The sequence below is a fragment of the Zootoca vivipara genome, chromosome 3, assembly GCF_963506605.1.
Source record: "Zootoca vivipara chromosome 3, rZooViv1.1, whole genome shotgun sequence".
NCBI lineage: Eukaryota > Metazoa > Chordata > Lepidosauria > Squamata > Lacertidae > Zootoca > Zootoca vivipara.
In genome coordinates, this window is record NC_083278.1 from 37,912,432 (window position 1) to 37,940,275 (window position 27,844).

The 27,844-nt window shown below is 43.3% G+C and overlaps 1 protein-coding gene across 1 annotated transcript; it reads left to right on the forward strand.

The window, feature by feature from the left end:
• On the forward strand, nt 1-25,324 carry SH3BGRL2 (SH3 domain binding glutamate rich protein like 2). The gene is made up of 4 exons (XM_035109542.2): nt 1-282; nt 14,707-14,892; nt 20,955-21,035; nt 22,717-25,324. Exons 1-4 carry the CDS (start codon nt 238-240, stop codon nt 22,729-22,731), a joined length of 327 nt encoding a protein of 108 aa, XP_034965433.2. The 5' UTR covers nt 1-237; the 3' UTR covers nt 22,732-25,324.
• The last annotated feature ends 2,520 nt before the right edge of the window (nt 25,325-27,844 follow it).

Here is a 27,844-nt window from a genome sequence, read left to right on the forward strand (position 1 = left end):
CGCTCGCTCGCTCGCTTTTATCTCCCGAATCCCGCTGCTGGCAGAAGCCACAACCTGCTTATCTGGGCGCGCTCGGGCTGCTCTTCAGCAGGGCTGTGTGGGCGCGCGCGGGGCTGCGGCTGAAGCCCGCGCTGGGCAAGCCCGCCTCACCTTTCCCTCGCTAAGCCGCCGGGGCGACAGAGGGGTCCGCTGACAGAGGGGTCTTGCCTTCGCCCGGGCAAGAGGAGGGGAGGGAAGATGGTGCTCCGAGTGTTCGTCGCTTCCCTCTCGGGCTCCGTGACGGTGAGTGGGGGAGAAGGGGAAAGGGGCGGACGGAGGGAGGTAGGGCGAAGGAAGGCAGGCGGGAGCCGCCTTGCGCTGCGCTCCTGAAAGGACTTCCTTAGGGAAAGCCCCGCAGGCGACTGGCGGCTGATCCCAAGGGGGACGCTGCGTCCCCTCAGCGCCGAACCAGACGCACCAGAACCGCCGCCCTGCAGGTGAACGGAAGGAGGGAGGGGAATCCCCAGAAAACCGGCTCGTCACGCCAGAGGTAGAGCAGTTCCATTGAATGGAGAGCATTTCGGGTTGCCCTATGGAGGCTTCTCCGTCGCTCCCCGCGGAGGGACAGCTCTCTGCTTTCTCCCTGGCTGGCCGAGAAGAAGGCGCTTGCTTGGCTCACCCCGAGCTCTAGCGGCCCCTTTGGCACCCAGCCCTGCTGGAGGACCTTCTGTCGTGGTGCCTGGGTTTCTGATAACGGGGCTTCTTTCCTTCCTACAAAAATAAGGCCAGGGAGACGAATCCTTCCTCCTTCCAACCAATCAAGTATCTCAGAATCAGCACCAGGGTTGCCAACTTGAATAAAATATTTGGGGGGAGGGCAGGTAAGCCCCGTCCCACGTAATCGATCACATGACGCCGTGCATCTACAGTGGTACCTCGGTTTAAGTACACAATTGGTTCTGGAAGTCTGTACTTAACCTGAAGCAAACTTTCCCATTGAAAGTAATGGAAAGTGGATTAATCCGTTCCAGGCGGGTCCGCGGAGTACTCAACCTGAAAGGTACTTAACCCGAAGTATGAGTGTAATTGGTTCTGGAGTACTTAAACTGAAAGTACTCAAACTGAAGCGTACTTAAACCGAGGTATGGCTGTATACTACCGGTATTTGAATGGCAATGCTCATCAACTTGCGGGGGGGCCTCAGATACTGTATTTTATTTTGGGGGGGAGTTGGCAAAGGGCCCTCAGCCCTTAGGAGTTCACTCCTGTGGTCTGAAGCGTTGTTGTCCCCTTTGGCCTCCAGCCCTGGAGGGCCCCAAGTACGTAGTAGTTGTAGTATGGCAATCTGGGTTTCTGATTTTGGACTTCTGTTTGTGAAAAGGTCAGGGACACACTTGGTTTTAAGTAAAAAGGGGAAAGGATTAAAACACCTCAAAATCAGCAGGGAATGATGAATGCTCTATTTACTTGGGATGGGGAGGGGAGATGCACATAAGCTCACATGGCTTGGGGGACTATTGGATCTGCTCAGATTGCTGCACATCTGCACATCTAGACAGATTGCTGCACATCTAGACTGAGGTTCTATTCACAAAGGTAAAGGGACCCCTGACCATTAGGTCCAGTCGTGACCGACTCTGGGGTTGTGGCTCTCATCTTGCATTATTGGCCGAGGGAGCCGGCGTACAGCTTCCAGGTGATGTGGCCAGCATGACAAAGCCGCTTCTGGCGAACCAGAGCAGCACACGGAAACACCGTTTACCTTCCGAGGGAGCCGGCATACAGCTTCCAGGTGATGTGGCCAGCATGACAAAGACGCTTCTGGCGAACCAGAGCAGCACACGGAAACACCATTTACCTTCCGAGGGAGCCGGCGTACAGCTTCCAGGTGATGTGGCCAGCATGACAAAGCCGCTTCTGGCGAACCAGAGCAGCACTCGGAAACACCATTTACCTTCCCGCTGTAGCGGTACCTATTTATCTACTTGCACTTTGACGTGCTTTTGAACTGCTAGGTTGGCAGGAGCTGGGATCGAGCAATGGGAACCGCTGACCTTCTGATCAGCAAGCCCTAGGCTCTGTGGTTTAACCCACAGCGCCACCTGGGTCCCTCTATTCACATGTATTTGGGCATAAATTGAAACTTGATGCCACAGTGCACTACTGGGTAAACATATAATCATCATGTGCAGAAAGGCAAATTCCATTAAGGGCTTGACATTAAGGCATTGTAATAGAAGACGTTAAGAGACAGAAGAGGCAAAAATATTTACGTAACTGAACCAAAAAGTGTGTGCTGAAATATAATTTATACTGACACATGCAGAACAGTTGAACAAAAACTTGTTTTCTTTCCTGGTACCACAATCACCATAAAATATAGACTTGTGTAAGTCAAAGAAGTCTGGTAAATATTAATGTCTGAGTCACTGTGATCCTAACAGCTTATCTCCCGCTGTTAGATTTAACTAATAATATTGACACATGATGAACAAATGTGCTGCTTAACCAGTAGTAGATGGCTTTAATTAATATAAAGATTTTTAGGTGACTTTAAAACCTGCATTTTAACTGGTTAATCAGTTTACATTGAGGTATGCTTGTTTTTGCTGGAACTTCAATGGAAGTGTCTTTTGAGTTTGAAATACTGAAGGAAGTGTATCATGACTTGCAGTTTAATAGGCAAGAGGTGCAGCTTTTAGCTGGAAGGAAAGGCCAAGTTTACTATTCCCACCCCTCATCCATATTACGGTAACACACAAGAATGAAGACAGCCTCCTATAATAGAACAGTGTCACTTGTAACTTAGATGTCTTGATTTTAAAGTTGTCCCCTGCCATAATTACCCCACCCCAAATCCTATACATGCATACTTCATAGAATTGTAGAGTTTGGAAGGCACTACGAGGGTCATCTATTCCAACCCCCTGCAATGGAGGAATTTTTTGCTCTCCAAGGGGCTCCCATGACCCTGGGATTAAGAGTCTCATGCTCTACCAGTGTCATTTGCCACTAAGACTTTCTCAGTAAATATGCTTATGAACTACGGTACTTAAGCTGAATGAACTACTGATCCAAGCTTTCAGCCCTCGTTCATAGTTCCCTAGCCCGTGACCTGTGGGAACCTGTTCTGCACACCATCTTAACATAGTCCTAAATACCCAAGAAATGTTTTCAGGTTTCTGTGTTAGCAGCAAAAATTTTTTTTAAGTGCCTTGTGGCACCTTAAAGACTAACTGTGTCATTCTAACCATGTTTACTTAGTAGTAAGTCCTAATGAATTCAGTGTGACTTAACATCAGGTAAGAGAATGCAAGGCTGCAATACTAACTCCAGTCAGGAAAATTCAGTCCCTGGTTGGCTGGGCAGCCACAGGGCATCTCTCATGCTAGCAGAGGTAGAAGGCAGGGTAGGTAAATGGCTGTGCCATCCTGGGGCTGGCACAGCAGTCGGGCTTCAGGGATCCATCAGATTCCAGGATAGTACAACCACTCCCTGAAATGCCCCCCTTTGAAGCTTTCCACGGACTATAAACAGTGAGGATCATGCTGGCAGTATTTCTGCTGGCCCATTTGGTGTGCATCGATGCCAGTAAAGTGATGCACCCCATCCCAGTGCAAAAGGGATTTGGGTTGAAGCTTTAGTGTCTAAGGTGCTTCAGGACTCATTGTTGGACTTAGGCTCTGGACTGCAGTACCTTAAGGGCCACCTCTCCCCATATGAACTGACCCAAGCTCTGAGACCCTCATCTGAAGTCTTTCTTCATGTGCCTGCTCCACAGAAGGTCCGGAGGGTGGCAATACAAGAATGGGCCTTTTCTGCAGTAGCTCTTCATTTGTGGAATGCTCTCCCCAGGGAAGTTTGTCTGGTGCCTTCATTTAGATGGCAGGCAAAATTTTTCCTCTATAGCCTGGCCTTTGGCATTTACCTGTAACTATCTGTAGCTTTTTAGAGGTGGGTGGGGTAAGATTTCTTAATGTGTTTCTCTTTCCTTTTAGTTTTAATGTATCTATGTGGGGTTTATTGTTTGCTTGTTTATTTGATCATAAGTCGTTTTGGGTTGCCCTGAGCAAGAGAAAGCAACTAACAAATTTAATAAATAAGTAAACTTAGCTTGTATATCTTAGTTTGCATTCTTGCAACAGCACCAGTTTGGTATTAGTTTGATAATTTAAATGTCATCGGGCCAAGCAAACTATGTCACATTGAAAAATTAAATAAATTGTCACAGTCATGTCAAAGTACTAAAATCAAACAAATATTTCTTCTGACTTTGTGTTAGTGGTTCAAATGTCCTATATATTTGTCTTGGTGTAATTGCTTTTTCATATAACCTGAGACAACTGCATATCCATTTCATCTTGTAATCCATTTATCTATTAGGACTGGTAATTCAGATTTCTGTAATTCTGCTAATTCTGGTATCTGAAAAGGTAATCTGATTGTAATTATTGATCCATAATTATCCATTATGCTGGTACTGTACTGAACTTTGCATTCTGTACGAACATATACACACTGCATCTGTAGACCATGCATTTCTGCTGAAAGACTTTTAGCTGTATAATATCTGTGTTCATTTCATTGGCACAAGGAAAGTGGAACCTCTTAATACAGCTCTTAATACGTATCTGAAGAAGTGTGCATGCACACGAAAGCTCATACCAAAATAAAAACTTAGTTGGTCTTTAAGGTGCTACTGAAGGAATTTTTTTATTTTACTTCGATCCAGACCAACACGGCTACCTACCTGTAACCTCTTAATACAGTTTGTCACGATGCATATGCAGTGCTCAGTGGCTAAGTACTAATGGCCAATAACAATTATTTATCCACGTCAGGAGCCTGCTGTATAAATATAGATTCTTTTCGGCACTTGTACAATGTACAAGTCATTGAACACTCATAATAGAAGCCTTCCTCCTATTATTACTGTCAGTTATTAGCTGCTGGCTTATATTATAGTAATGGAACACCAACATATTTCGCTTTTGTCATTTTTTTTTTAAGGGTGCAGATGATTTCTGTGTATGACAGAGGTGGGGAATCTTTTATAGCTCAGTGGACCAGATTGTTATCTCCTCTACCTCCCACAGGCCAAATTTGACAGGTGGGTAGAGCTGCCCATCTGTCAATCACTTGATGTCGCAATGATGTCAAGTGACCTTTTTTGCTCTAGGGCTCTTAAGGAAAACCCCTAAAAATAATATCTCCCTCTGCACTTAGAAAATGGCTTTACAGGTGCTTACAAACACACTGTCAGCCAAACCCTTCCCTTACCTGCCCCACAACTGGCATCATAACAAGACTGGTGTGGGCAGGTAGGCATGGCTTGGCCAAACTGGCCTCATGGGCCTATTTAGGCCTGCATACTGGAGGCCTCCCTGTTACGTATGGTGTAAAAGCTAGGGTACTGTAAGAGATGGGTGGCTTAGGGCACCCTGGAGTACAAGAAGTGCTAACCTTGTTTTTCCAGCAGAACTTGAGATATGCAGGTGGAACTCCCATGATATATTGCAGTGCAATTATGCTGGTGAAGAGGTGCTGACAGGGCTGGCAAAAATAGGGTGGAATCATGGGGGAGGATCACGACTGTACCTCCATTGGCTGCCAGCTTTTTACACCAGTAATGTCTTCCCATTGGCTTCTCAATGGGAGCGGGAGAAACAAAACAAAGTCTCGCCATATTGGCATGACGTAGCATAAGATAAGGTGTTATTCATCACCCAGTTGCACCACACCACCAATTGTATATGAACCCTGCATAGGGAGATAACACATCAGATAAGAAGGTGCAGTGCATCCCGGGGCCATATATTTCTGGCTTCAAGTCATACATACCTAGAGCTCACAAAGGAATGTCCTGGTTTTCGGGGAGGGGCAATATGGAGAAAGGAGCACATTACATAACAAGGGGGCTTTTCTGTGCACATTGCTAACACTTCCCCTACTAGAACCCTCATAGGTACTCTGCCACAAGAGGATCAGCCTCCACTCTGTTCCAACAAAGTGAGTTCCCAGGAGAGAGTACCCCACAAGGGTAAACAAGGGAAGAGGGGAAACAACTGTTTTAGTGGATAACTGCTGCAGCCATCTACCACTTCCTTTGCCATATGCAAACACATGGTTGGTCCGACAGCGGGGAGAAGTGTTTCCCACACTTGGGGGAGGCATTCCTCCTTGCAGCCTTCCACTCCAGCCATTGCCACTGCCGCCCAGTTTCAGAGTTCACCACCACCGATGGTGTTTAATAAAGGCTCTAACTATCCCAGCCGTGTCTCTGTTCCTGTGATGGTCAGCAGATAGGGTCCTGCCACCCTTCCCATTGTAATGTGCCTCAAGTGTTAGCATCCAGGGACAGAGGGTTCTTCCCTTGCTTGCTGAAGATCCTGTGCTTGTTGATGGCCCTTGTGCAGGATGGTGAGGGAAGCAATCCCAGAAAGTCATTGCCCTTCTGACACTCTCCCCTCTTCCTTCCAGCTACTCCTGTTACGGTTGTTATCTCCAGCTGTTCAACCAGGAGAAGTGGAGGGGTTTGGGTGCATAGCAAGGTGATCCCAAGAGGCACCAGTAATTCTAATGTCAATGAGCTCGTGTGGCTAGATTGGATGGTGCCACACAGCCACCATATGCCAGTCACTCTGGCTATGTCATTGCTGAGGCTCAAGCCTTATTTAATCCCTCCCAACCTCAATTATATTCTAAGGGGAAGAGCAAGGGTGAACTCATTGTCTCCTGGATGCTCTCCTTACACTTCCTTGAGCCCCCGGGGCCTTATGTGTTGGGGGCTTAACTTTTGCAGTAGGGTGCCTGCTGTATTCGAATTGGCTCCTTATGTGTTTTGAAACCCCAACCCAGACTTGTTTTGGCACTTGACTGCTACTGTTACATGCCTCTGCTGCTTGTATGTGTGGCTCTGTCCATTCTTTTGAAATGCATGAGATGCCTTTGCAGGAATTTGTACACAAGGAAGTGCTGTGTGTGTGTGAGAGTACTGAAAAGTAGCAATCTGATCCATGTTTACTTGTTAGGAAAACCAACAAAAAAATGTCTTGTAGCATCTCAATTTATTTTAGTATAAGCCTTCATGCATCTGATGAAATACACTCCAGCATGCACACTTATATGCCATAACCAATGTGTCAGCCTTTAAGGTGGGATAACGAACCCAGGACACTCCAGATGCTGTTGGAGAACAGTTCCCACCAACCCTGAACATGTTGGTTGGGGCAGATGGGATTTGGAGACCCACAGCATCTGGATGATTGCAGCAAATTCCCTGTGTTTGCTTCAAGGCATCCTTCCCCTTACAAAATATCAGTGGAACTTGTTACTTGGAATTAGGACCCAATGGATCTTGTATTCACTGAGGCTTGCTCTCCCAAATAAGTGTGTGTTTAGGATTGCAGCTTAAATTTCTATTATTATTATTATTATTATTATTATTATTATTATTATTATTATTATATTGTAGCTAATCTGTGCCTGTGGCTTTTTGTATTAGAAAATCAATGGAGCAACAGACTTTTAAGATGGGCTGGGCATTGATAACGCTGATGAAATGTTGGACTTGATTTTGTCCAGCAGTGGTTCATCTTTTATTGCATTAAATGCAGACCTTTCCTCAAAGCCAGCAACAACGAAAAGCTGTTTCTGCACATGAAATGCATCCCCCACTGAGAACCTCTCTTCCACTTCTTCTCCCAACCCCGCTACCACAAAAAATAGGTTTCTCTTTATTTCCAAGTGTGCCTCACTAATCATGTGGCGAGTGATTTCATTTCTGGCAACACTTATTTGGAAGATGAGGGAAAGGAGGGTAACTGAATCTCCTTCTTGGCAATTTGCGCTGTCAGAAATAGCAGTGCCAGGCATCCATCTGGCTTGGAAGAGGTACAACCTGCTTCACCACACAAGCTTTTGGGGATCAGGTGTATCTCCCCCTCTGTATCCCCCCCCCATTATTGCCTTTCATTGTTGAAAAACAATATCTGAATTTGATCATTCTCTGCGGGTTTGAAAAAGAAAACATTCAGTGCAATGACAATGTCAGACAATTGGAATGCATTTTCTGGCTTCTGATGGTGAGACATGAATGCAGTTGGAGAAGGTATCTTCTTCCTAAAAGATGGCCTCATACTGATGTACTCTACTGATCTTGGCATTCTGTTGAAGAGGGTCTCCTACAGAAAGCATCTCGGTAGTGTACTGTACAGAATTAGGTCTTAAGGAGCGTCTCCACCTCCATCATTCTGCCCGGACACTGAGGTTCAGCACCGAGGGCCTTCTGGCGGTTCCCTCATTGCGAGAAGCCAAGTTGCAGGGAACTAGGTAAAGGGCCTTCTCGGTGGTGGCACCTGCCCTGTGGAATGCCCTCCCAACAGATGTCAAAGAGGAAAACAACTACCAGACTTTTAGAAGACATCTGAAGGCAGCCCTGTTCAGGGAGGCTTTTAATGTTTAATAGATTACTGTGTTTTATTTTTCTGTTGGAAGCCGCCCAGAGTGGCTGGGGAAACCCAGCCAGATGGGTGGGGAAATAATAATAATAATAATAATAATAATAATAATAATAATAATAATAATAATAAAGTGTGGCACCTACCCTTTGGAATGTCCTCCTGTTAAATATCAGACAGGCCACATCTCTATTGCTGTTTTGGCACCTATTGAAGACCTTCCTTTTCCACCAAGCCTCTTAAATAGAAATCTTTATCCTAGTTTGCATCTGCTGTACTGGATTTGTTTTTGTTTTTTTACCTATAGAATCATTTTCAAATGCCAAAGGTTTTTTTTTTTTTAACCATGAAATCGCTTTAAGGTATTTTATGGGGGGGGGAACCTCTCAGTTCCATGCTTTCTAGACACAGCACAAGCAGAAGTGCGGACAAGCCCTTAAATGGAATCAAATAAATAAATAAAGCATCCCTTCATTTCCATGCTGGCTGAGTACACATTTGAAGTTCTAGATTTGTAGGTGCCTGTTCTTTCACTGGATAAAACTAGTTTTGCTGGAGTTATAAGGCCTTGCTCATCACTTCCTTGGAAGTTTGAAGGAAATAAAGCAACCGGTCTTGGGCATGTACGGCTGGAAGTTTTCCATCTTAACTTGTTGAAACCTGTCTGGCGACTGCACATTTTTTGTGTCTACTTCTAAACTGCTTAATACTGACATTTGTTTAGCAGACTCTTGTTATCTATCTGCTGATTGTGCTTTCGGGCTAAGCCGCTGAATAAATTTGCTCCGACGTGCAGAAATGCTAGTCCTGTGTTCCCTACCAGTTGATGAGCTAATTGTCTATGTTGAAAGGGGGAGTGTAAGCTCTGCTTGTGAACCAGCTGACAAATAACATATTTCAGAGGTTACTGCATTTTGCTTTGTCCGTTGGCATAAATGCATTCACCGAGGTGAGCTTTCCCCATTTACATTATGTGTGTGTGTGTGTGTGTGTGTGTGTGTGTGTGTGTGTGTGTGTGTGTAGCATTTAGCAAGTGCAAACCTTTCTCTCCTCCCCCCCCCCCATATTAGAAGTTTGGAATGATGCGCTTCAGTTTTATTCTTTTGGTCACTTTAAAGGCACTGGAACAAAAAGTGCACACTGTATATTAATTACTTGTAGTATATGGATGTTAATGTGGAACAATTAGGCACTTGCAGCTGACCTGCAAGTATTTGGCTTGCTAGTTTGACACCGGATATTCAGTCTAGTCACATGGTCCCATTGGTTTCCATGCCTCCTTGATACATTCTTCCAAAGTTGACCAGTCATCAGAGCTGCTGTGCCTCTTGTTCCCATGCTGCCAAGAACACAGTCCTACACAAGAGTTTTCCCTAGCCCATCTTTCCCACTAATACACCGGATGGGTGGGTATAATTAAAAATTAAATAATAATTTTAAAAAATTATGATTTCCTCATCTCTTTAGACTCATTTTCTCTGAGGTCCTTTCTTGCCACTGCATGTACCGTGTTATATTTATTTTTCCTCAAAAAACACACACTATGGCTTCTTTTCAGGCAATATCTTATTTTTTCCCTCCTCCTCCTGCCGCAGCCGGCATTGCTGCTGTGCCTATCACTATGTCTTTTTTCGGGGTATGGCTTATATTCCTTGAATGCTTAAAAATCCTGCTATGGCTTATTTTATGGCTACGTCTTATTTTCGGAGAAACAGGGTAAACAGCAGATGATTTTCTTCATCTCCCTACTATATGTTCTCTATGTTTCATTCCCATGGCCTATCTCTTCCATTTACTTCAGCTACCCTTCCTCTAGGGCAGGCATCCCCAAACTGTGGCCCTCCAGATGTTCTGGCCTACAGCTCCCATGATCCCTATCTAACAGGACCAGTGGTCAGGGATGATGGGAATTGTAGTCCAAAACATCTGGAGGGCCAAAGTTTGGGGATGCCTGCTCTAGGGTCTCTCTTTCATGCATCCTGGATTGAGACTATACGCCATCAAATTTGAAACAACAAAATGCACTCCTTTCATGGGGTGTATACACACTACCCATATCAGCAGGGAAATGTAGTTTTTTTTCACCTCCCTGTGTCGACAGGTAGTGGAGTTCACTTGCATAGCCACCTTTATAAAAATACGATGATGTGTACACAGCATATGCTTGTAATTTTTGAAGCAACCCTGAACTCCCTTATGTTCCTAATCCTCTCTTTCGCTTGGTCAGCATCGCTGGCTCTGTCGTCCCTTCTTGACCACATCTCTCCTCCTGGAGCTGAGATTGACAATCAGTTCCTAGTAGATAGATGTGTATAATATGTGTAACATGATGCACAGTGAAAAACACATGGCATTGTTGTAAATGCAGTAGTGTATCTCCTGTGAGGTTTTGCTTCCTAGCCAAAGTTTCCTTCGCAGAAGTTGTACTTCTTCACAACAGTCTGTCAATGAACTGCTCCCCTTCTAGCAATTAGAATGTTTTGCAAACAACCCAGGCAAAGATTGTAGTTGATAGTTAAAATGATATTAAAAGTGGCTATTATGTGTCACTTTCTCAATAACTCCACAATTCTACAGTTCTATGATTTTATGAAGTAGTGTTAACCCACTATTTTAGGAAATTCTGGACTACAGGATAACACTTATTAAATATAATTGTGCTAACAAGTAAAAAAAGGAATTGTATGAGTATGCGTATTATTATTGTGTATGTATATAATTATATATAATTAACTGCATACTTGTAATACAATATAATCTTTTTTCCATTTGTTAGCACAATTATATTTAATAAGAGTTATCTTTTAGTCAAGCAAATCCATGGTCTGTAGACCCTTTTTTGCCAAGATTACATGCTTGAGCATAGAAAAATGCAATTTTCACAAAACAGAATGTTGGGTTAAAGGAATTAATGTTGAGTTTACTCAACATTCTGGTGAACCTGCATTTTTTGAAAATGAGGAAATACACTTCTGCTGTATTTTTGAGGAGGGCTGATGTACCTGTTAGCTTGCAAGCAAAACACAAACTCATACCAGTGATTCTAGATGTGAGCAATATAATGTATAGGTATAACCTTACAATAACTCCTAGGCTGCATTGTTTTGCTCATGGAACTAAATGCAATTTACATCTGAGTAAGCAAGTACCGTATATGTTGCCATTTATTGTAGTGCACTATATTGTGCTTCTATCTTTGCCATTTTTCAGACTGGAGATAAGAGTGAAAAACACTCACCAGATTGTGCTTTATGGATTACTTGCTGTGAATAACCCATCTGTAAATCTCCATTTTGTGTCTTCTGAACAGTCATTAACAATATATGTGCATACAGACATGTCCTTCATGAATTGCCATTACTAAAAACATTTCCTACTTACAACAGCCAAGAGTCTAAGGAAGGATGTAAAAGGCGCATAACAGGCATTAAGAGAGCCTCAATGCTATATTTTTTTAAGAGGCAAAAGCATTGTACTGTGTTATAAGGACTAGACAGATTGTGCCAGCTCGATTAGAGGGCAGTGCATCAAACAGCAATCTTTGCAAAAATTAACCTCCCACTGCTGGTTTTTTTTTAAAAAAATGTTTAAAAACTGGAGAGCATATTGCATGATAACATTCTCTCATCTCCTAACATTAGAAGTTAATTGAACATCTGCCTGGAGAAGCCAGCAGTTCTCCTGTGATGTACATAATGATGCGGTTGCTATGGCAAATAGCCACTGAGTCACTGATTTTCGCCTTTCTCAGGCCCCCAGTTGGGCTTCTTAACGAAGTATTGCTCAGATGATCCCAGCATATGTCTCAGCTGAGTCAATGGCCTGCTGGAGAAATGGTTTTTATTGGCTGTTGTCTAATTTTGCTGCATAACATCAACCCTTTCCCTTGAATTCAAATTTAATTATTTGTAAGGAAACAAGAGAACCTGCCCTTTTCAGTTGAGGTGTCAACAAAGGCACATTGGTAGCTTCATGTAACCCTAGAAAGCTAGAAAGCGATGACAAAGCCACTTGACCCACCCTGCGCTTTAAGAGTAATCTATATATACAAAAATGTAAAAATTGTGAAACTGCGTTTTCCACTTTTATCCGTAACCGCTTGACCGGTCATCCTGAAATTTTGACACAACGATCCAGGCCACTCCCCGAGCATTGTTGCGGACAAAAATCCCTGAAATCACATACCCGGGCAGGTATAGACCTGGTTTTCCACCAAGTCAAACAGCACCTTCAAGTGGCGTAATACCCTCCTCCACCCTTCCCTTCCTGTGAAATCTAAGCCACACCCATGAACCAAATGACATCATCAACCAAGCAACTGAAACCACCAAGGCGGCCATTATCAGACAGACTAGGCTGCTTTCCAGACTAGGCCAAGTGGAGGTAGGGGCCTGCCTGGGAGGGATGGGGGGGCGAATAGAGGGCAGGGATACGTAATGGGTCAGAACAGGGTGGGGGGAGACACAGGGATGAAACCTGCCCTCTCCACAGTATCTCGCCTCGACTCAGGGGGACTCTGAGGCTCAGGGGGATCTGAAGGGGGGCTATTACCCTCCATTTCACATGCTAACGCACAGCAACGCGTGCAGGGCCAGCTAGTCCAGAATAAAATTGCTTTGGAGTGATGTTTGTGCAACCTATTGTGTCCAGGAATTCTATAGGTTCACAGAACAGTAAGATATTCAGGCATGGCCCATGGAAACATTCTTCAGTTTCCAGTGAGGGGCTTCAATGCAAATATGAAAATTGGACATCTTCAACCCTTTTGTTAAAGATAAAAAAAATCTAATTTTAATCAGTTTAGCAATGAAAAAAGTTCTTCTACATCAAACATATTGTTGGCATCCATCTGTCTCAAGAGACAATGGAGTGTGTGTCTGGGGGTGAAGTCAAATTGCTGCTTTAGCAGCACGCAAGGTTTCATGGGGTGCAAGGTCCTGGGCTGCCCAGATAACAAGACCCCCTCTTAGCCTTTCTGCTATGGTCCAAAGGAAAACAGAGCAATAAGTTTGTCACCAGCTTGGCTGCAGGAGCTGCCAGAAGGAGGCGTACAAGGTGCCATACAATCATCTTAGCGATTCCACTCCGGATTTGTTTAGTGTTTTACCCCTTAGCCTTTTCTCAGGGAGATATTCTTTTTTTATCATAACAATTGTAATCCTGTCAAGTCAGCTTAGAGGTGGCAGGCTTGGGGATTTCTGTCTTTCTCCTCTTAACAACCCTGCAAGGTAGGCTAAGCTGAGAGGCAGAGGCTGAAGATCAAGCATCATGAATCCATATTCAAATAGCAAAGATGCCTCGTGTTGCTTCCTTCAGTTCGGCAGTGGTGGAAGCTGTTTTCTCTTTTATCAAAGTATATTAAGGCCCAGGGAAGATGCTGGATGCCTTATCTGGCATTTATGCAGGATAAGGTGAACAGCTTACTATGCTCTAGTGATTTATTCCCTGAGCGAACCAACAGAAACAAAAAAAATAGAATGCAGGCACAGCCAGTTAATAAGATACCCATGGCTGCATCAAGCATGTCTGCCTGCCTTATGTAATGAGGTTGCAGACAGAGAGTCCCGAGTGCTGACACTATACTGAACTAAATCCCAAATACCATTCGTTCATATCTTGAGTCTGAGTGTGCCTCCGTCTTGTCTGCCTCTCTTCATGCCTAGCTACATCAAGTGGAAGTATATGGTGATCTACTCATTGTTCAGATAGGTTAGCTAAGACTTACTGGCTGGTGCTACTGGGAGCTGTAGTCCAAAGTATTTTCAAAGTATGATGAAGATATCTTCAAGGCACCAGGTTGATGGGTTAGTCCTGTTCCGTGCCTTCAGTGCTTCCCTTCTTGTCACATGGCTTAGGTCAGCTTCTCTGAATTTGGATGTAACACCCACCGCAGGGAGACTTTTCTGCTTGTATCTAAACCTGCCCATTGATTCAGAGAATAAAAAACCTGTGGAAAAATAGAATTTAAAATTGGCCATGGGAATGAAAGGCTGCATCCTTGGGTTATGACACAACTGGTCAACAGTGGCACTTAAGAGACCTGCATCAACAAGAACATTTTTTGCCTCCCAGTTCTACCATCATGGGATTGTGACTGGGGGAAAAATGCAGGAAATGCATCACACTTAAAAGCCCCATTGCCATAAATCAATTGTACTGCATGTGTTCAAAGTAACTTTATCCCACTAACTTGGTTTGCATAGTGTCTTAGCAAACAACTTAGTTGCATCCTGATTTTGTTTTGTTCCCCCTGCCCCCCCAATCCCAGATGAAAAAGAGGCAGCAAGACATTGTACGATTTCTGGAAGGCAACAAGATCAACTTTGAAGAGGTGGATATCACCATGTCGGAGGAGCAAAGGCGATGGATGTATAAAAACATTCCTCAAGACAAAAAGCCTGCACAAGGCAACCCACTCCCACCCCAGATTTTCAATGATGATCAGTACTGTGGAGTAAGTAACTTTTGAAGCTTCTATCTTTCCCACCTGTTGGCCGTTCTCATCTTTGTGAACTGCATAAGCACCAGTGGTTTTTTCTGACAACTACAGAGTTGACCCCAGCCTTGTGGGGCATGCCTAAACACCCACAATCATTGGACTGAGCCAACATCTTGAAATACCCTTGCACTATTATTTAATGCCAACATAATGTGACGATTCTGTTGATATATCTGAATTCCCAGAATCTGCTTTAATCTCTTTCTAGTTGCTTGACTGTGCTGTCTTTGCAATTAAGTGCAATGAGCACCTGAGCTTTGAAAATTGATAATTGAAAACGGGAGCCTCAGTCTTGTGATGGTGGGGTCATGAGTGATCTAAATCTGATTTACAAAGTATTATTGGTGGTTCAGACTGTCCTTGGAAAGCAGCCAAGCTCTACCCTTTCTTGTTTTATATTCAGTGCAGTCTGTGCTTGACAACCTGATAACTACGGTATTTCTGAAATTATGGGAGCTTTCTTTGCCTTTCTGTATGTTTTCAGATGTTGTGGAGAAGGGTGAAGCAAATCTCTCTGCATATTTTCTCATGGTTGAGCAAGGACTCCGAAGATGGGTTTTTGCTGAAGATTTTTCTGCAGATATAAGAGTAAAAAGGAACACCCCCTCCCCTGTGTTCATCATTTTGCCCCTTCATTTCTCCCTGTGCATCATCATCATCATCAGTATCAGTTTTAATTTATCACCTGGTTTTCACCCTAGGGTGCCAGGGAGGGTCACAACAATTTAAAATACAACATTAAAAACAAATTATATAATTACAGTGGTGTGTGTGTGTGTGTGTGTGTGTGTGTGTGTGTGTGTGTGCATGATTAAGAGAGACATAAAAGCATGCTCTGATGCATGCTTTGAACACTGAACTCAAAGGTGATAGTTTTACCTTTTAAAGCATGTCACTATTCTATGTATTTATGCAGTTCCTACACACACACACACAAAATCTGCAAGGCATGATTGATAAATCCTTTCAAAGTGGCTTAATGATCTGTCTCTTCTGGCAGACAGCCATGGTAATTTAGTTAATGCAAGGAGATGCAAAACTATACTTCATTTATCAGGGATGCTTCCTGGGTGACATTTTAAAGACAGCAGGTGTACTCTCAAGTCACCCGCAAATGTGTGTAAATGTGATGTGAAAATGTAAACACTCAGCACAATAAGCCGGGTTTCTGTATTAGGGGAGGACCAGAATTCGGCTCTTGAAACTGCCAAGGAAGGAACTGTTGCTTCAGTAGGGATGCTGTTATACCTGTATGCTCATTCATGGGTGTTCCTGTTGTAGTTCTTGCATATGGGCCTGTGGCCTGCCAGATACTGCTGGGCTGCAATACAACTCCCATCATCCTTGGCCATGCTGGCTGCAGCTGATGGGAGCTGGAGTCCAGTAACACCTGTAAGACCACAGCTTCTCTCGCTACTTATGCTAGGTAAATCGGTTTGCAAATGTGGGACAGACAGATGGACAGGGGAACTGAGGCTGAAAGCAGTTTGCTTATGGCAAACCAGTGAGTTCATGGCAGAAGTAAGATTGAAAGCCAGAGAGTTTCTGATTTTTTTTTTTAGCTCAGTCTCTCATCCACTTTCCCATATCAGCACAGCTAAATGCTTCCTCAGCTAAATCCTGGGATTTGATGGAATCTCCCCTTTGTACAATCATTTTAATTAAAAGGAAGCCTTCTTGTTTTGATGCTGTGCAGTGATAACTGGATGTAAGTACAACTTTTCCATCCTTATATTTTGGGACCTTGGCTTCCACATATTACCATATTTTTCCGTCTATAAGACTCCCCCATGTATAAGAAGCCCCCTATTTTTCGGGACTCAGATTTAAGAAAATGGGGGGGGGAAGAGAGATACAGTATTTCCGTGTATAAGAGGGCCCCCCCATTTTTGACATTATTTTAAAGGGGGAAAAACCTAGTCTTATACACGGAAAAATACGGTAATTTCAGACTAACTTTGTGTATAGCTCAAAATGGACCTGCACAACGCCTGCATGGTTCTGCCTAAAGGTGTTTGGCCCATTTGTTATGTGATGATGGGATCTCTGTGTGCTGGGACTTGTAGAACTTGGGTCCTTCTGCAGATTTCACATCAAAGACAGTTGTCTTACTTGTTGAACCCCCCCCCCCAAATCCTACTTAGCGGAGTTGTAGGCAGGTAGGGTGGAGAACAGAATGAGGACAGTTCTGCTTAGGACATGAAGCTCTTCATAGAATCAGAGAGCCAGAAAGGACCACCCCCTGCAATGCAGGAATATTTTGCCCAACTTGGGGCAAACCCTTGACACCGGAATAAAGAGTCTTGTGCTCGTACCCTCCCCCCAACCGTTTACATCAAAAACAAATCAGGATTTTGCATATTCCCAGCAAATACTTGCAAAAACCTCTGAGAGTTTTTGTGAATACTCAAAAAGAATGCTTGCAAAATGCTCGAGTTTCCTCCCAAGGCCGTTGGTGTCAGTTTTTAGAATAAAAAACCATCGGGGCATAATTAATTAAAAAGGAAACAGGCACCCTTGCCTGTTGGGGATCCCTTCATCACATTATTTTGTGTGTAATGTGATGCTTGCTTGGATAGAATAAAGAGAAATCAAGGCGTGTGGGTGCAGCAAAACCTTCCTTACAAAATGGTTTCCTTTCAGGTAAGAGATAGTGGCGGTGTGTGCATGTTAGATACTTGTTAAGGCCTGCTTTTTTGTAGGAATATCTTATTGGAGGTATTAGAAGTTCACTTGAAGGAGGGGTCCCGTTGAGGATATGTTACCCACACTGCAACCCCCCACCCAGCCCCTGGCAACAGTGCTGATAGAATGAAGTGGTTGGAATCTTCCAACAGCAGCATCGAAAATATTTTTCAGTCCATGAGCCATATGCCTTCATGGGCGACCTTCCAGGAGCATGCTAGTGGTGGGCAGAGCAGTGGATGTGGCAATGCCACGAACAAGCCAGAGGTTTCTACACAAACATGCATATCTCCATCCTCCAGCCAAATAAGTGAGGTAAATTATCACAGTCGAAGGACACATTCCAGCCAAGCAAGAAACACTTTCAGGGAGTGCCTGGAGGAAGTTCATTGAGGGGTTTGAGGTTTCACTGCAGCATTTTGCTATTGATCCTGTTAACTAGTCACTTGCCCGAAGATTTTCAACAGTTCAGTGAATGCACTTGATTACTGTAGGTCCCATAAATCGACAGTACAATCCCCAAAAGAATACGAATATAGTATTTAACCATTTGGTAACCCCTTTGCCTTTTCAAAAGGCACGTGAGGCCTCTTTCTTCAGGCCACTTTAGAGCAGAATATCTTGCTTTCCTTTTAGATGTGTGGAACGCAAATTGCTTCTTGTTGGCTGGACTCCAGTGAATTTTGCCTCGGTTGCCTTTTGGAATTCAGATGCCAGCCTTGGGCCAAAGCTGATCAAACGTAGCCAGAGTTTCCCACCCCTGTTCATATGCTGCATCTTGCAAGTAAAGTGGCACAGCTGTATGGTCATTATGTGTGCAGGTTGCATTTCCTTGGCAAATTGTATAACGCTACTGCAGTGAATACTTCTTGAGCTCCCAGGGAGAAGCTAAACACATCCCCAAACTAATTTGCATGCTTTTAATGTAATTAGCAAAATAGCTTGCATGCCCTTTCCATTTGTGCTGCAGGTGGTACATCTCATTTGGTGGGCATATTTCACTTAATCTCATTTCCTTCAGGTCTGAGATGGTCTGAGAGCGCATGATACAGCCACTTTGCAGAAGCTAAGCAGGTCTGGGTCTGGTCAGTGCCTGAATGGCAGACCTAGAAACCTCTTGTACACCACCTTGAGTTCCATGATGGAAGAAAGGTGGGATATAAATGTGTGAAAATACATTATCAGTTCCATGTGCGAAAAGCTTAAGTCAGCGCTAGGAAAAAGTACCTGAAAAACTATTAGAATTTGGCAAACATAATGAACTTAACTGGCTTCCTTTTTTCAAATGGTTTAATACTTTCTCTTGCTTTAATATATATCTACAAATGTGATATTTTCTACTTCTTTTTTGAAAATCCAAATAGAAAAAAGTGTGGATTCCAACAAGGCATGCACAACAAAAGTGTTGACTGAGATCTCTTGAGAGGGTCGAGTGGTAATCCTAAACATGCTACTTTGCATTCATAAGAGCTTTGGATACATTATGCCCTTAATTCCTACAACAATCTTGTAAAGCAGATCAATGTTATTCCCTTATTGCAGAGAAGAGGCTGAAAGTAGGTTAATCTAAGAGCAAACTTCATGAGCAGAAGGCTCCCTTGCAATATGGTGCAAGAGTAGAGAAAATTTGTGGGACGGAATTAACCCTTTCCCTACCAGATGGTTCTTGCCAGGTCATTTTCAAACGGTGTGTGCATGTATACAGCTGCACTCTAAAAGTGGAAGCAAGTACAGGCATGGTGGGAAATGACCTGTAGGACATTTGTAGGTGAGAAGAGTTGGGTGCAGGATTTTCAGATTTTTCTCTAGCATGTACCTCCTTCCTCCACCACCTCACATTCATGTTATCTCAGCAAAAAAACCACAAAAAACGAGTTTGAAACACATAGCTCCATCCTAAAGCAAGGTTGTGTCTGAAGCAAGGTCTGAACAGGGGTTTCTTAAGTAAATGCAGGCTGCACCACCATTAAAGGGTCCCAGATTTTGGAACAGCTTCTCCAGGGTTGTATGCTCAGTCCTCTTACCGCCCAATTTTAGGCATGTAGTGAGCTGGTCTTAGGTACAAATAGGGTTTCCTGAAAAAAGAGGATTGATGAGTTGCTGCAGGATGGAATTTGTAGCCCATGTAGTTTGCACATGATCAGTAATGAATGACATGTCTTTTGTTTCTTTAAGCTTTTAACAACAAAGCCCCTATTCAAACTATAAGGCTCTTAGCAGAATGTGAAAGCAATAGGCTGCAAACAGAATTGAAGGGTGCATTTAAACACACACAGGGGTTTGTTAAAATATCAACTCCCAAAAGCAGTGCAGAGACAGCTTTCATTTGAATCCCACAGAATCTAATTGCTCCTTAAAGCCAGGACTCTGGCCTTTATTGTCAATGAGACAGTGATATTAATTCTTTAAGAAGCCAAGGGGTTTGCTAGCTGGCTCTGAATATATTTCTTGATATTTCTGTAAGAAACAAATTAATCAGCTATCCCTTGCCCATTGGGAGGGGGGGGCAAACTATGAGGTAACCCTGCTATTGATTTATTGAACTTTCGTTTAGAAACCTGCCTTAGGAACAGATGGCTCCTAGCTATACATTTTGGCGCCTCCCCAAGTTATGTTGCAATCTTGTACAAACTTGCCGGCCTGGGAGTAATCCTCATTTAACTCAATGGGGCCTACTTCTGAGTAGACGTGCATAGGACTAAACTGTCAGGTTGTTTACTTTATTATTAAAAAAAACCTATTTAACATTTAGGCAATTAAACCAGAAATTGCAACCTCTACTCCTTTTTTCATGTGAAACTTGAAACTAAGCCAATAGCTGAGAAAGCTGCAGAACCTGTTTCTGGGAAGTAGGCCTGAACTGTGTTTAGGCTGTGTACTTTGATGCTTTTTGGTGGAATGCCAGAGCTGTTTGCTTCTTACAATGAACATATGTAATTATATTACTGTGAATTATTAATCATTATCTCCACTTCCACTCAGGGCAGTATGTTCGATGAACCAATGATCTGATTCAGTTCATCTGATAAACAGCTCTTTATGCTCCTTTGAATTGCTTTGATGGTGCGGATCATCAGGTGGAATGTGGCCTGGGTTTAATTAAATTTATTCTATCTGCCTCCCTCCCTCTTTTCCGTATCAATTACAAAGCAGGAGCGAGAACACACATTCTCAAATGATGGGTAAACTGGAATTATCCTTCCATTACTATTATAAAGTTACTCCTTTATATATCAGTAAGCTTGATTATACCGCACCTCTGATACAATATCAGTGGGATGAAGCTCTAAAAATCATACTTACCTTTTCCCCCTCCCCTCCCCTCTCTCTAGGATTATGACTCATTTTTTGAAGCCAAGGAAAGCAACACCGTCTTTACGTTTCTTGGGTTGAAACCTAATTTGGCATCAAAGGTGAATATTTCATGATACGAGGCTTAATGAGATTCAGCTTGTAGTTTTCAATGTATATTTTCTTTCTAGAATATACAACGTGATTCGAAAAATGAATAAAAGGGTATGGGATGTTTTCAGCAACATCTTGGCTTGAACCTAAAATAAGCACAATTGATTATTTTTTCATAATTTATAAACACTTAAAGTCACAGTGTACTCAGTTAAATCCTCATAGTGTAACAGATTTCTAATTCAGCTATTTTTAAATTTCTTTTTAGAGTCTGATACTAATAAAACCGCAGAGCCTAGAGCTTGCTGATCAGAAGGTCGGCAGTTCGAATCCCTGTGACGGGGTGAGCTCCCGTTGCTTGGTCCCAGCTCCTGCCAACCTAGCAGTTCGAAAGCACGTCAAAATGCAAGTAGATAAATAGGAACCGCTACAGCGGGAAGGTAAACGGCGTTTCCATGTGCTGCTCTGGTTTGCCAGAAGCAGCTTTGTCATGCTGGCCACATGACCTGGAAGCTATACGCCGGCTCCCTCGGCCAATAATGCGAGATGAGCGCGCAACCCCAGAGTCGGTCACGACTGGACCTAATGGTCAGGGGTCCCTTTACCTTACCCTTTACCTTACTAATAAAATATCAAAGAAACTGGTCCTCATTGAAACATGTGTATCTCGTACTGTGTTGCAAACTTGCTGGATTTCCTGAGAATATTGCCAAACCAGGTCACAGTTTGCTTTGTGTGTGACCTGGAGTCATAGCAGATTCATTTGGCATCCTCCTCGTGAGCAGATAAAGCTTAGAGCCTGTTCCTATGAAGCACCTTTCCAGGCTCTCTTAACTTGTTTGGCCCCATTGACCATTAGTGATAGCCGTCCTCCCTGCTATCTTTTTAAAAAAGGGGGATTGGCATAGAGGCAATTGAGGCTCAGCTACACAAACTATGATATGTAAGCCCTACGCATGCATTTCCTCCTCCACCCACTGTTAATCACATGGAAGAGGAAGCAGAGAGGATGACTGCAATTGCCCTGCTCCTTCCATCCCATTCCCAGTCATTCTCCATTAAATGGTAGGTGACCCTCTATACCACTGCTGGGGAGACAGTGGCCGTGTACTACAATCCCCTTCATCCTGTCCCTTGGCCATACATGCTGGGGCTGATGGGACTTGTAGTTCAGCGACATCTGGAGGGCCAAAGCACGAGCCTGTTCTTCTCATGTAGTAGTAGTAGTAATAATAATAATAATAATAATAATAATAATAATAATAATAATAAATTTATTTATACCCCGCCCATCTTGCTGAGTTTCCCCAGCCACTCTGGGCGGCTTCCAACAGAACAGAACATTAAAATGCAATAATCTATTAAACATTAAAAGCTTCCCTAAAAAGGGCTTCCCATGTGCTTTTGAAGGGTACTAAAATGCACAGGGAGTTTGCATGAGCAGAGCAGGTGTTTCTAATTTTCTGTTTTCAACTCCTGCTGACAAAGTTTTTGTTTAAAATGCCTATTTATAGTGTCATTGCTGCAATTGTTTTTGTTTTTAAAATGTGTATTTTGATGCTTTATTATTTTAATGTTGTGTGTGGTTCGTCACTTTTGAGTAATTGTTGTAAGATAAAATAAGCGTTTGAAAGAAATAACTATATAATTGTTGGTTCTTTTTTCCTTTTTCTTTTTAAACAAAAACAGGAGTCGGAGCCTTAGAAAAAGTTCCTTGAGGATTCAGCAAACACATTGTCTGGGTGAATGAAATTCTTGATGTCCAGCACACAACTGCTTCCGTAGTGGATCACTGTGATGCCCACCAATATGCACCATTAATATTTTGTTCAACACTGAAAAGATGAAATAAGACTTTGGCTACAAAAATGGGGTTATATGGTGATGGTAAAATGGTAATGATGGGGGCGGGGTGTCCTTCCTTTTCCCTTTTCCTTTTTGCAAACATATCTGTGGTGGATGCTGGATACCATTGACCCCTGCAGTCTCTGATGCCATATTTGAGACATTACTTCCAATCTGAAAGTGACAGGTGGGTGTGTTGAATCTGATTGTACAGTGAGCATTGTCAGAGTTTCAGATGTTTACTGCACTCTGAGCTGAGAGTTAATGGCAGGTGTAACCTGCTGTTCTTGAACACAGTTAAATGCTAAAGTCAGCAGCACTGAGCTGCAAAAATACCACTCCAACAGAATATGTGCTAATTGTGCTATTTGTACTGAAATGTGCTTATTATGGTAGATGTTGCCTGGTATTATCTTTCTACTTGGAGGGGGCGGGGAATCAAATCTCACCTCCTCTGGTTGGTATTCAGCAGCCAGTTCTGAAAACAACAACCATCATCTTGCATGTACTTCATAGATTGCTTTGATGCAAGGGAATTAGCTGGCAAGTAGATTCTAAAATGAGAAGCTGACAAAATGGACCTTACCTCTTGATGAGAACACCAGGCATGTCTGTCATTTCGAGCTACATTTACATGCATTTGCCAAAAATGTTTTGTATGAATTATAGATCCCCCCCACCTTACAAGCATTGATATTACTTAAAAACCCTATTGCTGTCATTGAGATTAATTGTAGAACAAAGGTTAAAATCTGTAGTGTGCCATGTAATACAGTATAATCAGCGCCTGTAAAAGCATACAAGCCAGAACTTTAAGTAGATTAATAGTTCTATTGCCTTAAAAGTGGAAGGGTATTGGGGGGGGGGGTTCCTAAAGAAAGAAGCATTATATTTTTGCCTGTAAATTGTATCACTTTACATAATAGTGCTGGATTGGACTAGTGTGTTTAGCGTCTTCCAGTTCAGAGTCCCAAATAGCTATACTTGGCAGTACGGATAGCCTATTCTGTGAATCTGTGAGGCATCTAAATGAAAAGTGTGGGGCCAAACGATAGCAGCACAATCCTATGCAGAAGTGAGTTAAATAGGTGCATAGCAATGCAGCCTAGCTGGGTTTTAAAAGACCACTTATCAATTCAATATTTATTGTTTGAAGCGCAAGCACCCCCTCAAAAATATGAATGCCCCGATTTAAGGCTCACATGAGGTGCACATAAGCCTGTCCCAGATCCAAGACAAAGTTCACAGTCAAGAGAAAGTTAATAATCTTACCAGTGGAAGAAGCTGGTTCTCTCTTGCTTGAGTCTCGTTCATTTTAATGGGCATTTAAGCATGACAAAAGCCCTCTTCAGGCATTCATTTTAAGCGTAAACATGTGACGGAGGGCTGCAACTATGAACCCACCCTACCCAGTCACTGTTACCATTTGGAGAGTGAATGTATGAAACAGGGAGCTTCCTGTTGGTTCCATGTGCCACAGCATTGACTTTCTAGTGTTCTGAAATGTGTAAAAATTTCCCAAAAGTACAGGAGAGTTCCTGTTCCATCTGTTCCACCCTCTGCAACACACAGGGAGCTATGAGAACAGGATCAGAGCTAGGGCACTCATCCCTGCAGCCTGCCTCACCTGTTTACACAGGATACGAAGACCTGAATACGGCTTAACTAGCTTTGGACTGGGGCTAAAGGACTTCACATATTTGTTGTGGGAGCAAATATGCCACTTATCCCCCCCATTTGCTAGGGCTTCCTTTTTTGATCAGGGCATGTTCCTTGTGTGCATATCGGATCCTCTGTATCAGGGCAATAAAATAGTTCAGGTGTTGGTCCTAAAAGTACTAAAGGAAAAGGGGAAAGTGCTATGGAATCTTTAATGATAAAATCACAGATGATTATAAAGCAGGCATAGGCAAACTTGGCCCTCCAGATGTCTTGGGACTACAACTCCCATCATCCCTAGCTAAAAGGACCAGTGGTCAGGGATGATGGGATTTGTAGTCCCAAAACATCTGGAGGACCGAGTTTGGAAATGCCTGTTATAAGGTATTGTATATGAGCCCTATTTTGTTACTCACAGCTCAGGGAAGTTTTGAAAATGGTTTTGTTGTTGTTGGGGGCAGAACAAGTCTGCTCTTCTGGGATGTGTGGGGATGGCAGCTTAAAAATCCACTGTGCTCTATCCATTCCACCAGGAACATGCAAGTCCTTGAGCTGCTCTTTGGAGTTTAGTTAATTTTAATTATAATGATGTTTGTAATAAGCAGAAGGCACATAATTTAAGATGCCTTAATGGGTTTTATGTGGGGTGTGTGGGTGGGGGAGTGTATTCTTAGAATGCAAGAATAGTTCAAAAGGTGCCCTGTTTTCATGCCTTTATCAGCTCTATAAATTCACTGTTTGATTTTTAATTCAGAGTTTGGCTTTCATTTTTATATTAAAATTTTGTAATGTGCTTGAGTTCTTTCTGTTTTATTTTCATTATTGTCACAGATGGGGTGTTGGCTACTCCCGAGTAAGCACTCCACATATCCTCTGGATTTTCATAGTTTTATTGTGCATGCTATATACAGTGGTGAGATGTCTCAAATCATGTCTGCTCTGCATGGGGCAGAAGCCCACAATGGCGTCTCGTGGGCTCTGACCCCCCTTTTAAGACTCCAAACGCCCCTCCTCCTTGCTCTATGGGTCCTCCGTGGTCCCAAACCAGGCTCCTGAGGTGCCGGTCTACCTCCTTTCCAGCCCCTGCTGAAGCTAGCTCCTCCCCTGCTTCCCTGCTACCAACCTGGAGCTGAGCCACCAGGACTCTGCAGAGCCCTGGACCCGTCTTAACCCTTCCTGTTCCTGATTTAAACTCCCAGACTTGCTGCTGCTCTCCCATCTGGTGGAAGTAAGCAGAGTGGGCTGCTCTCTGCAAGCCCTCTCTCTTACAATTATATTGCAGCCTTCTGGTTTTCTTTTATGTAAAAGAACATTAGAATGCATCCCTTTCAGTTGGTGGTTAACCCCCCCAAAAAAACCTCTCATTTATTTTTATCTCTTTCTTGTCCTGCCTGTTCTGTTGTTTCCAAGCCCCTCCTAGGATGTGCTCTTATCAGGAAAATTAATATAGAAAATTAATCTATCTCTATTGAAAATATTCCAATAGTGTGAGACTAGCTTTGATCTGTGTAAAAAATACCCTCCTCATGTGATCACTTGATATTATTAATTGTGATAAAAAGTATTTCCCCCCCCCCCATGCGCAGCCACATCTGACAGAAAAATAGTTGTGTTCATAAAAGTGGGTCACATCCTTTTAAAGGCATAAATCAAGGCAGCTCTGTTGGAGCAACTAAAGTTATCTTCACTTAAAAGCATGTGAGACTCAGAGTCATCACCATGTTTCATAAAGTTGGGATACACTATGATTTGGAAGAAAAGGAATTAACTGAATTATCAAATTCTGGACCAGCCAGTTTCACTGCAAGGATTAGCTTTGCATAAGGCGGGGGTGGCTAGCCTTATGGAATTAGCCCCAGCTGCTATGGCCAGTGGTCAAAGGATGCTGGGAATTGTAGTCCCAACAGCAAAGACACAGTTAGTTTCCTTATCTCTGGCATCAGATCTTAAGCAGGTGTTCCCTTCCAATTTCTATGTGGTATTAGCACTGATGGAGGGAATGTGGGCCTCACTAATTCAGGTGTTCAACTCTACTTTTGAACATAAAAGCTTGCTGGATCAGGTCAGTGGTTTATCTAGTCCAGCACCCTCTTCTCATAAGGTCCAATTGGATGCCTGTGGGAAGCCCAACAGCAAGACCTTAGCTTTCAGCATGTGAGAAGAGGGCAGGAGAAGGACAAGTGTGCTGACTCTGTCTTAGTCCCCACCCCACCCTGGTCCCCAGGGGTAAGCAGAGAACCTTTCTCCTGTGCATGTGGGACCCTGCTCATGGTGGTGAAGCCCTAAACATGTAAGTGATCATTGGAAGAGGCCGTGTGTTGGATTAGGATATGTGACAGCTTCCCCGGTGTACGTTTTCTCTCATCGGGGAAGTTGAATGTCACTGTTTGCAGATCACACCCCTAGTTACTATTCAGAGCACTTGTGACATGTAAAGAACTGCATCAATTTACACTGGGAGAAGGGAGTTGTCTGTTTCTCTCCCTTCTCAGTTGTAGTTCGCAAAATCATTTGGCAATCCATAAAAAACCATCAAAAAGCTAAACCGGACCCGAGAGACTCTAAAACCTAGGCATGGCTGTATGCCAAAGCAGTGAGAAGAACCATGTTACAAGTTAACCTTGGCTGCAAGCAGCTAGTAGCTCAAGATGTTCTGCCCCTCCTCTTTCAATCCATCACCTTCTTTATCCCTTTTCATTCTTTGAATGGGTTTCCCCCCCCTCCCCTCATGTTCTTTTTCTGGAGGATATGGGGATGATCGACAGGACTCCTGCACGGTGTTTGCCTTCATGTTGCAAAAGTGGCTATGCACATTCTGAGAAGTATTAATTTTGACCAGGCCAGCTGTTGGCACAAATGACAAAGAAATTAACGTTTATTTCCAGTGTTTACGTTTGGATTGCATCTCTCAGTGCAAGCCACCTTTTGCCCCTGAGTGCAGGTACCAGAGGACAAGCTAGATGTGGGTGTGTATGACTTCCTTTTTCCTGTTACTGTTTCTGTGTGTGTTTTAAAGTGAAAACTGACAATTTGGAAGCACAGCCGCTGCTACATGTATGTTTTTTGTGTTCAGGTATCTGCTTGGAAGCAAAGTGAGAAGCCACCTTTGTATGGAGTTACGGTTCTCCCAAGTTAGTTTCTTAAAAGTTCTGTTGACACATGCATGCTCATTATTCCATGAGTGCAGCACCCGGTGGTGACTTGCGTCTGTGAAAGAGCCGTCACATCACAAGCAGACCATTGATCTCACCCAACGTCACTGCAAACACAACGTTGGGGCTTTTCTTCCATGTAAGCACATTATATATTCAGC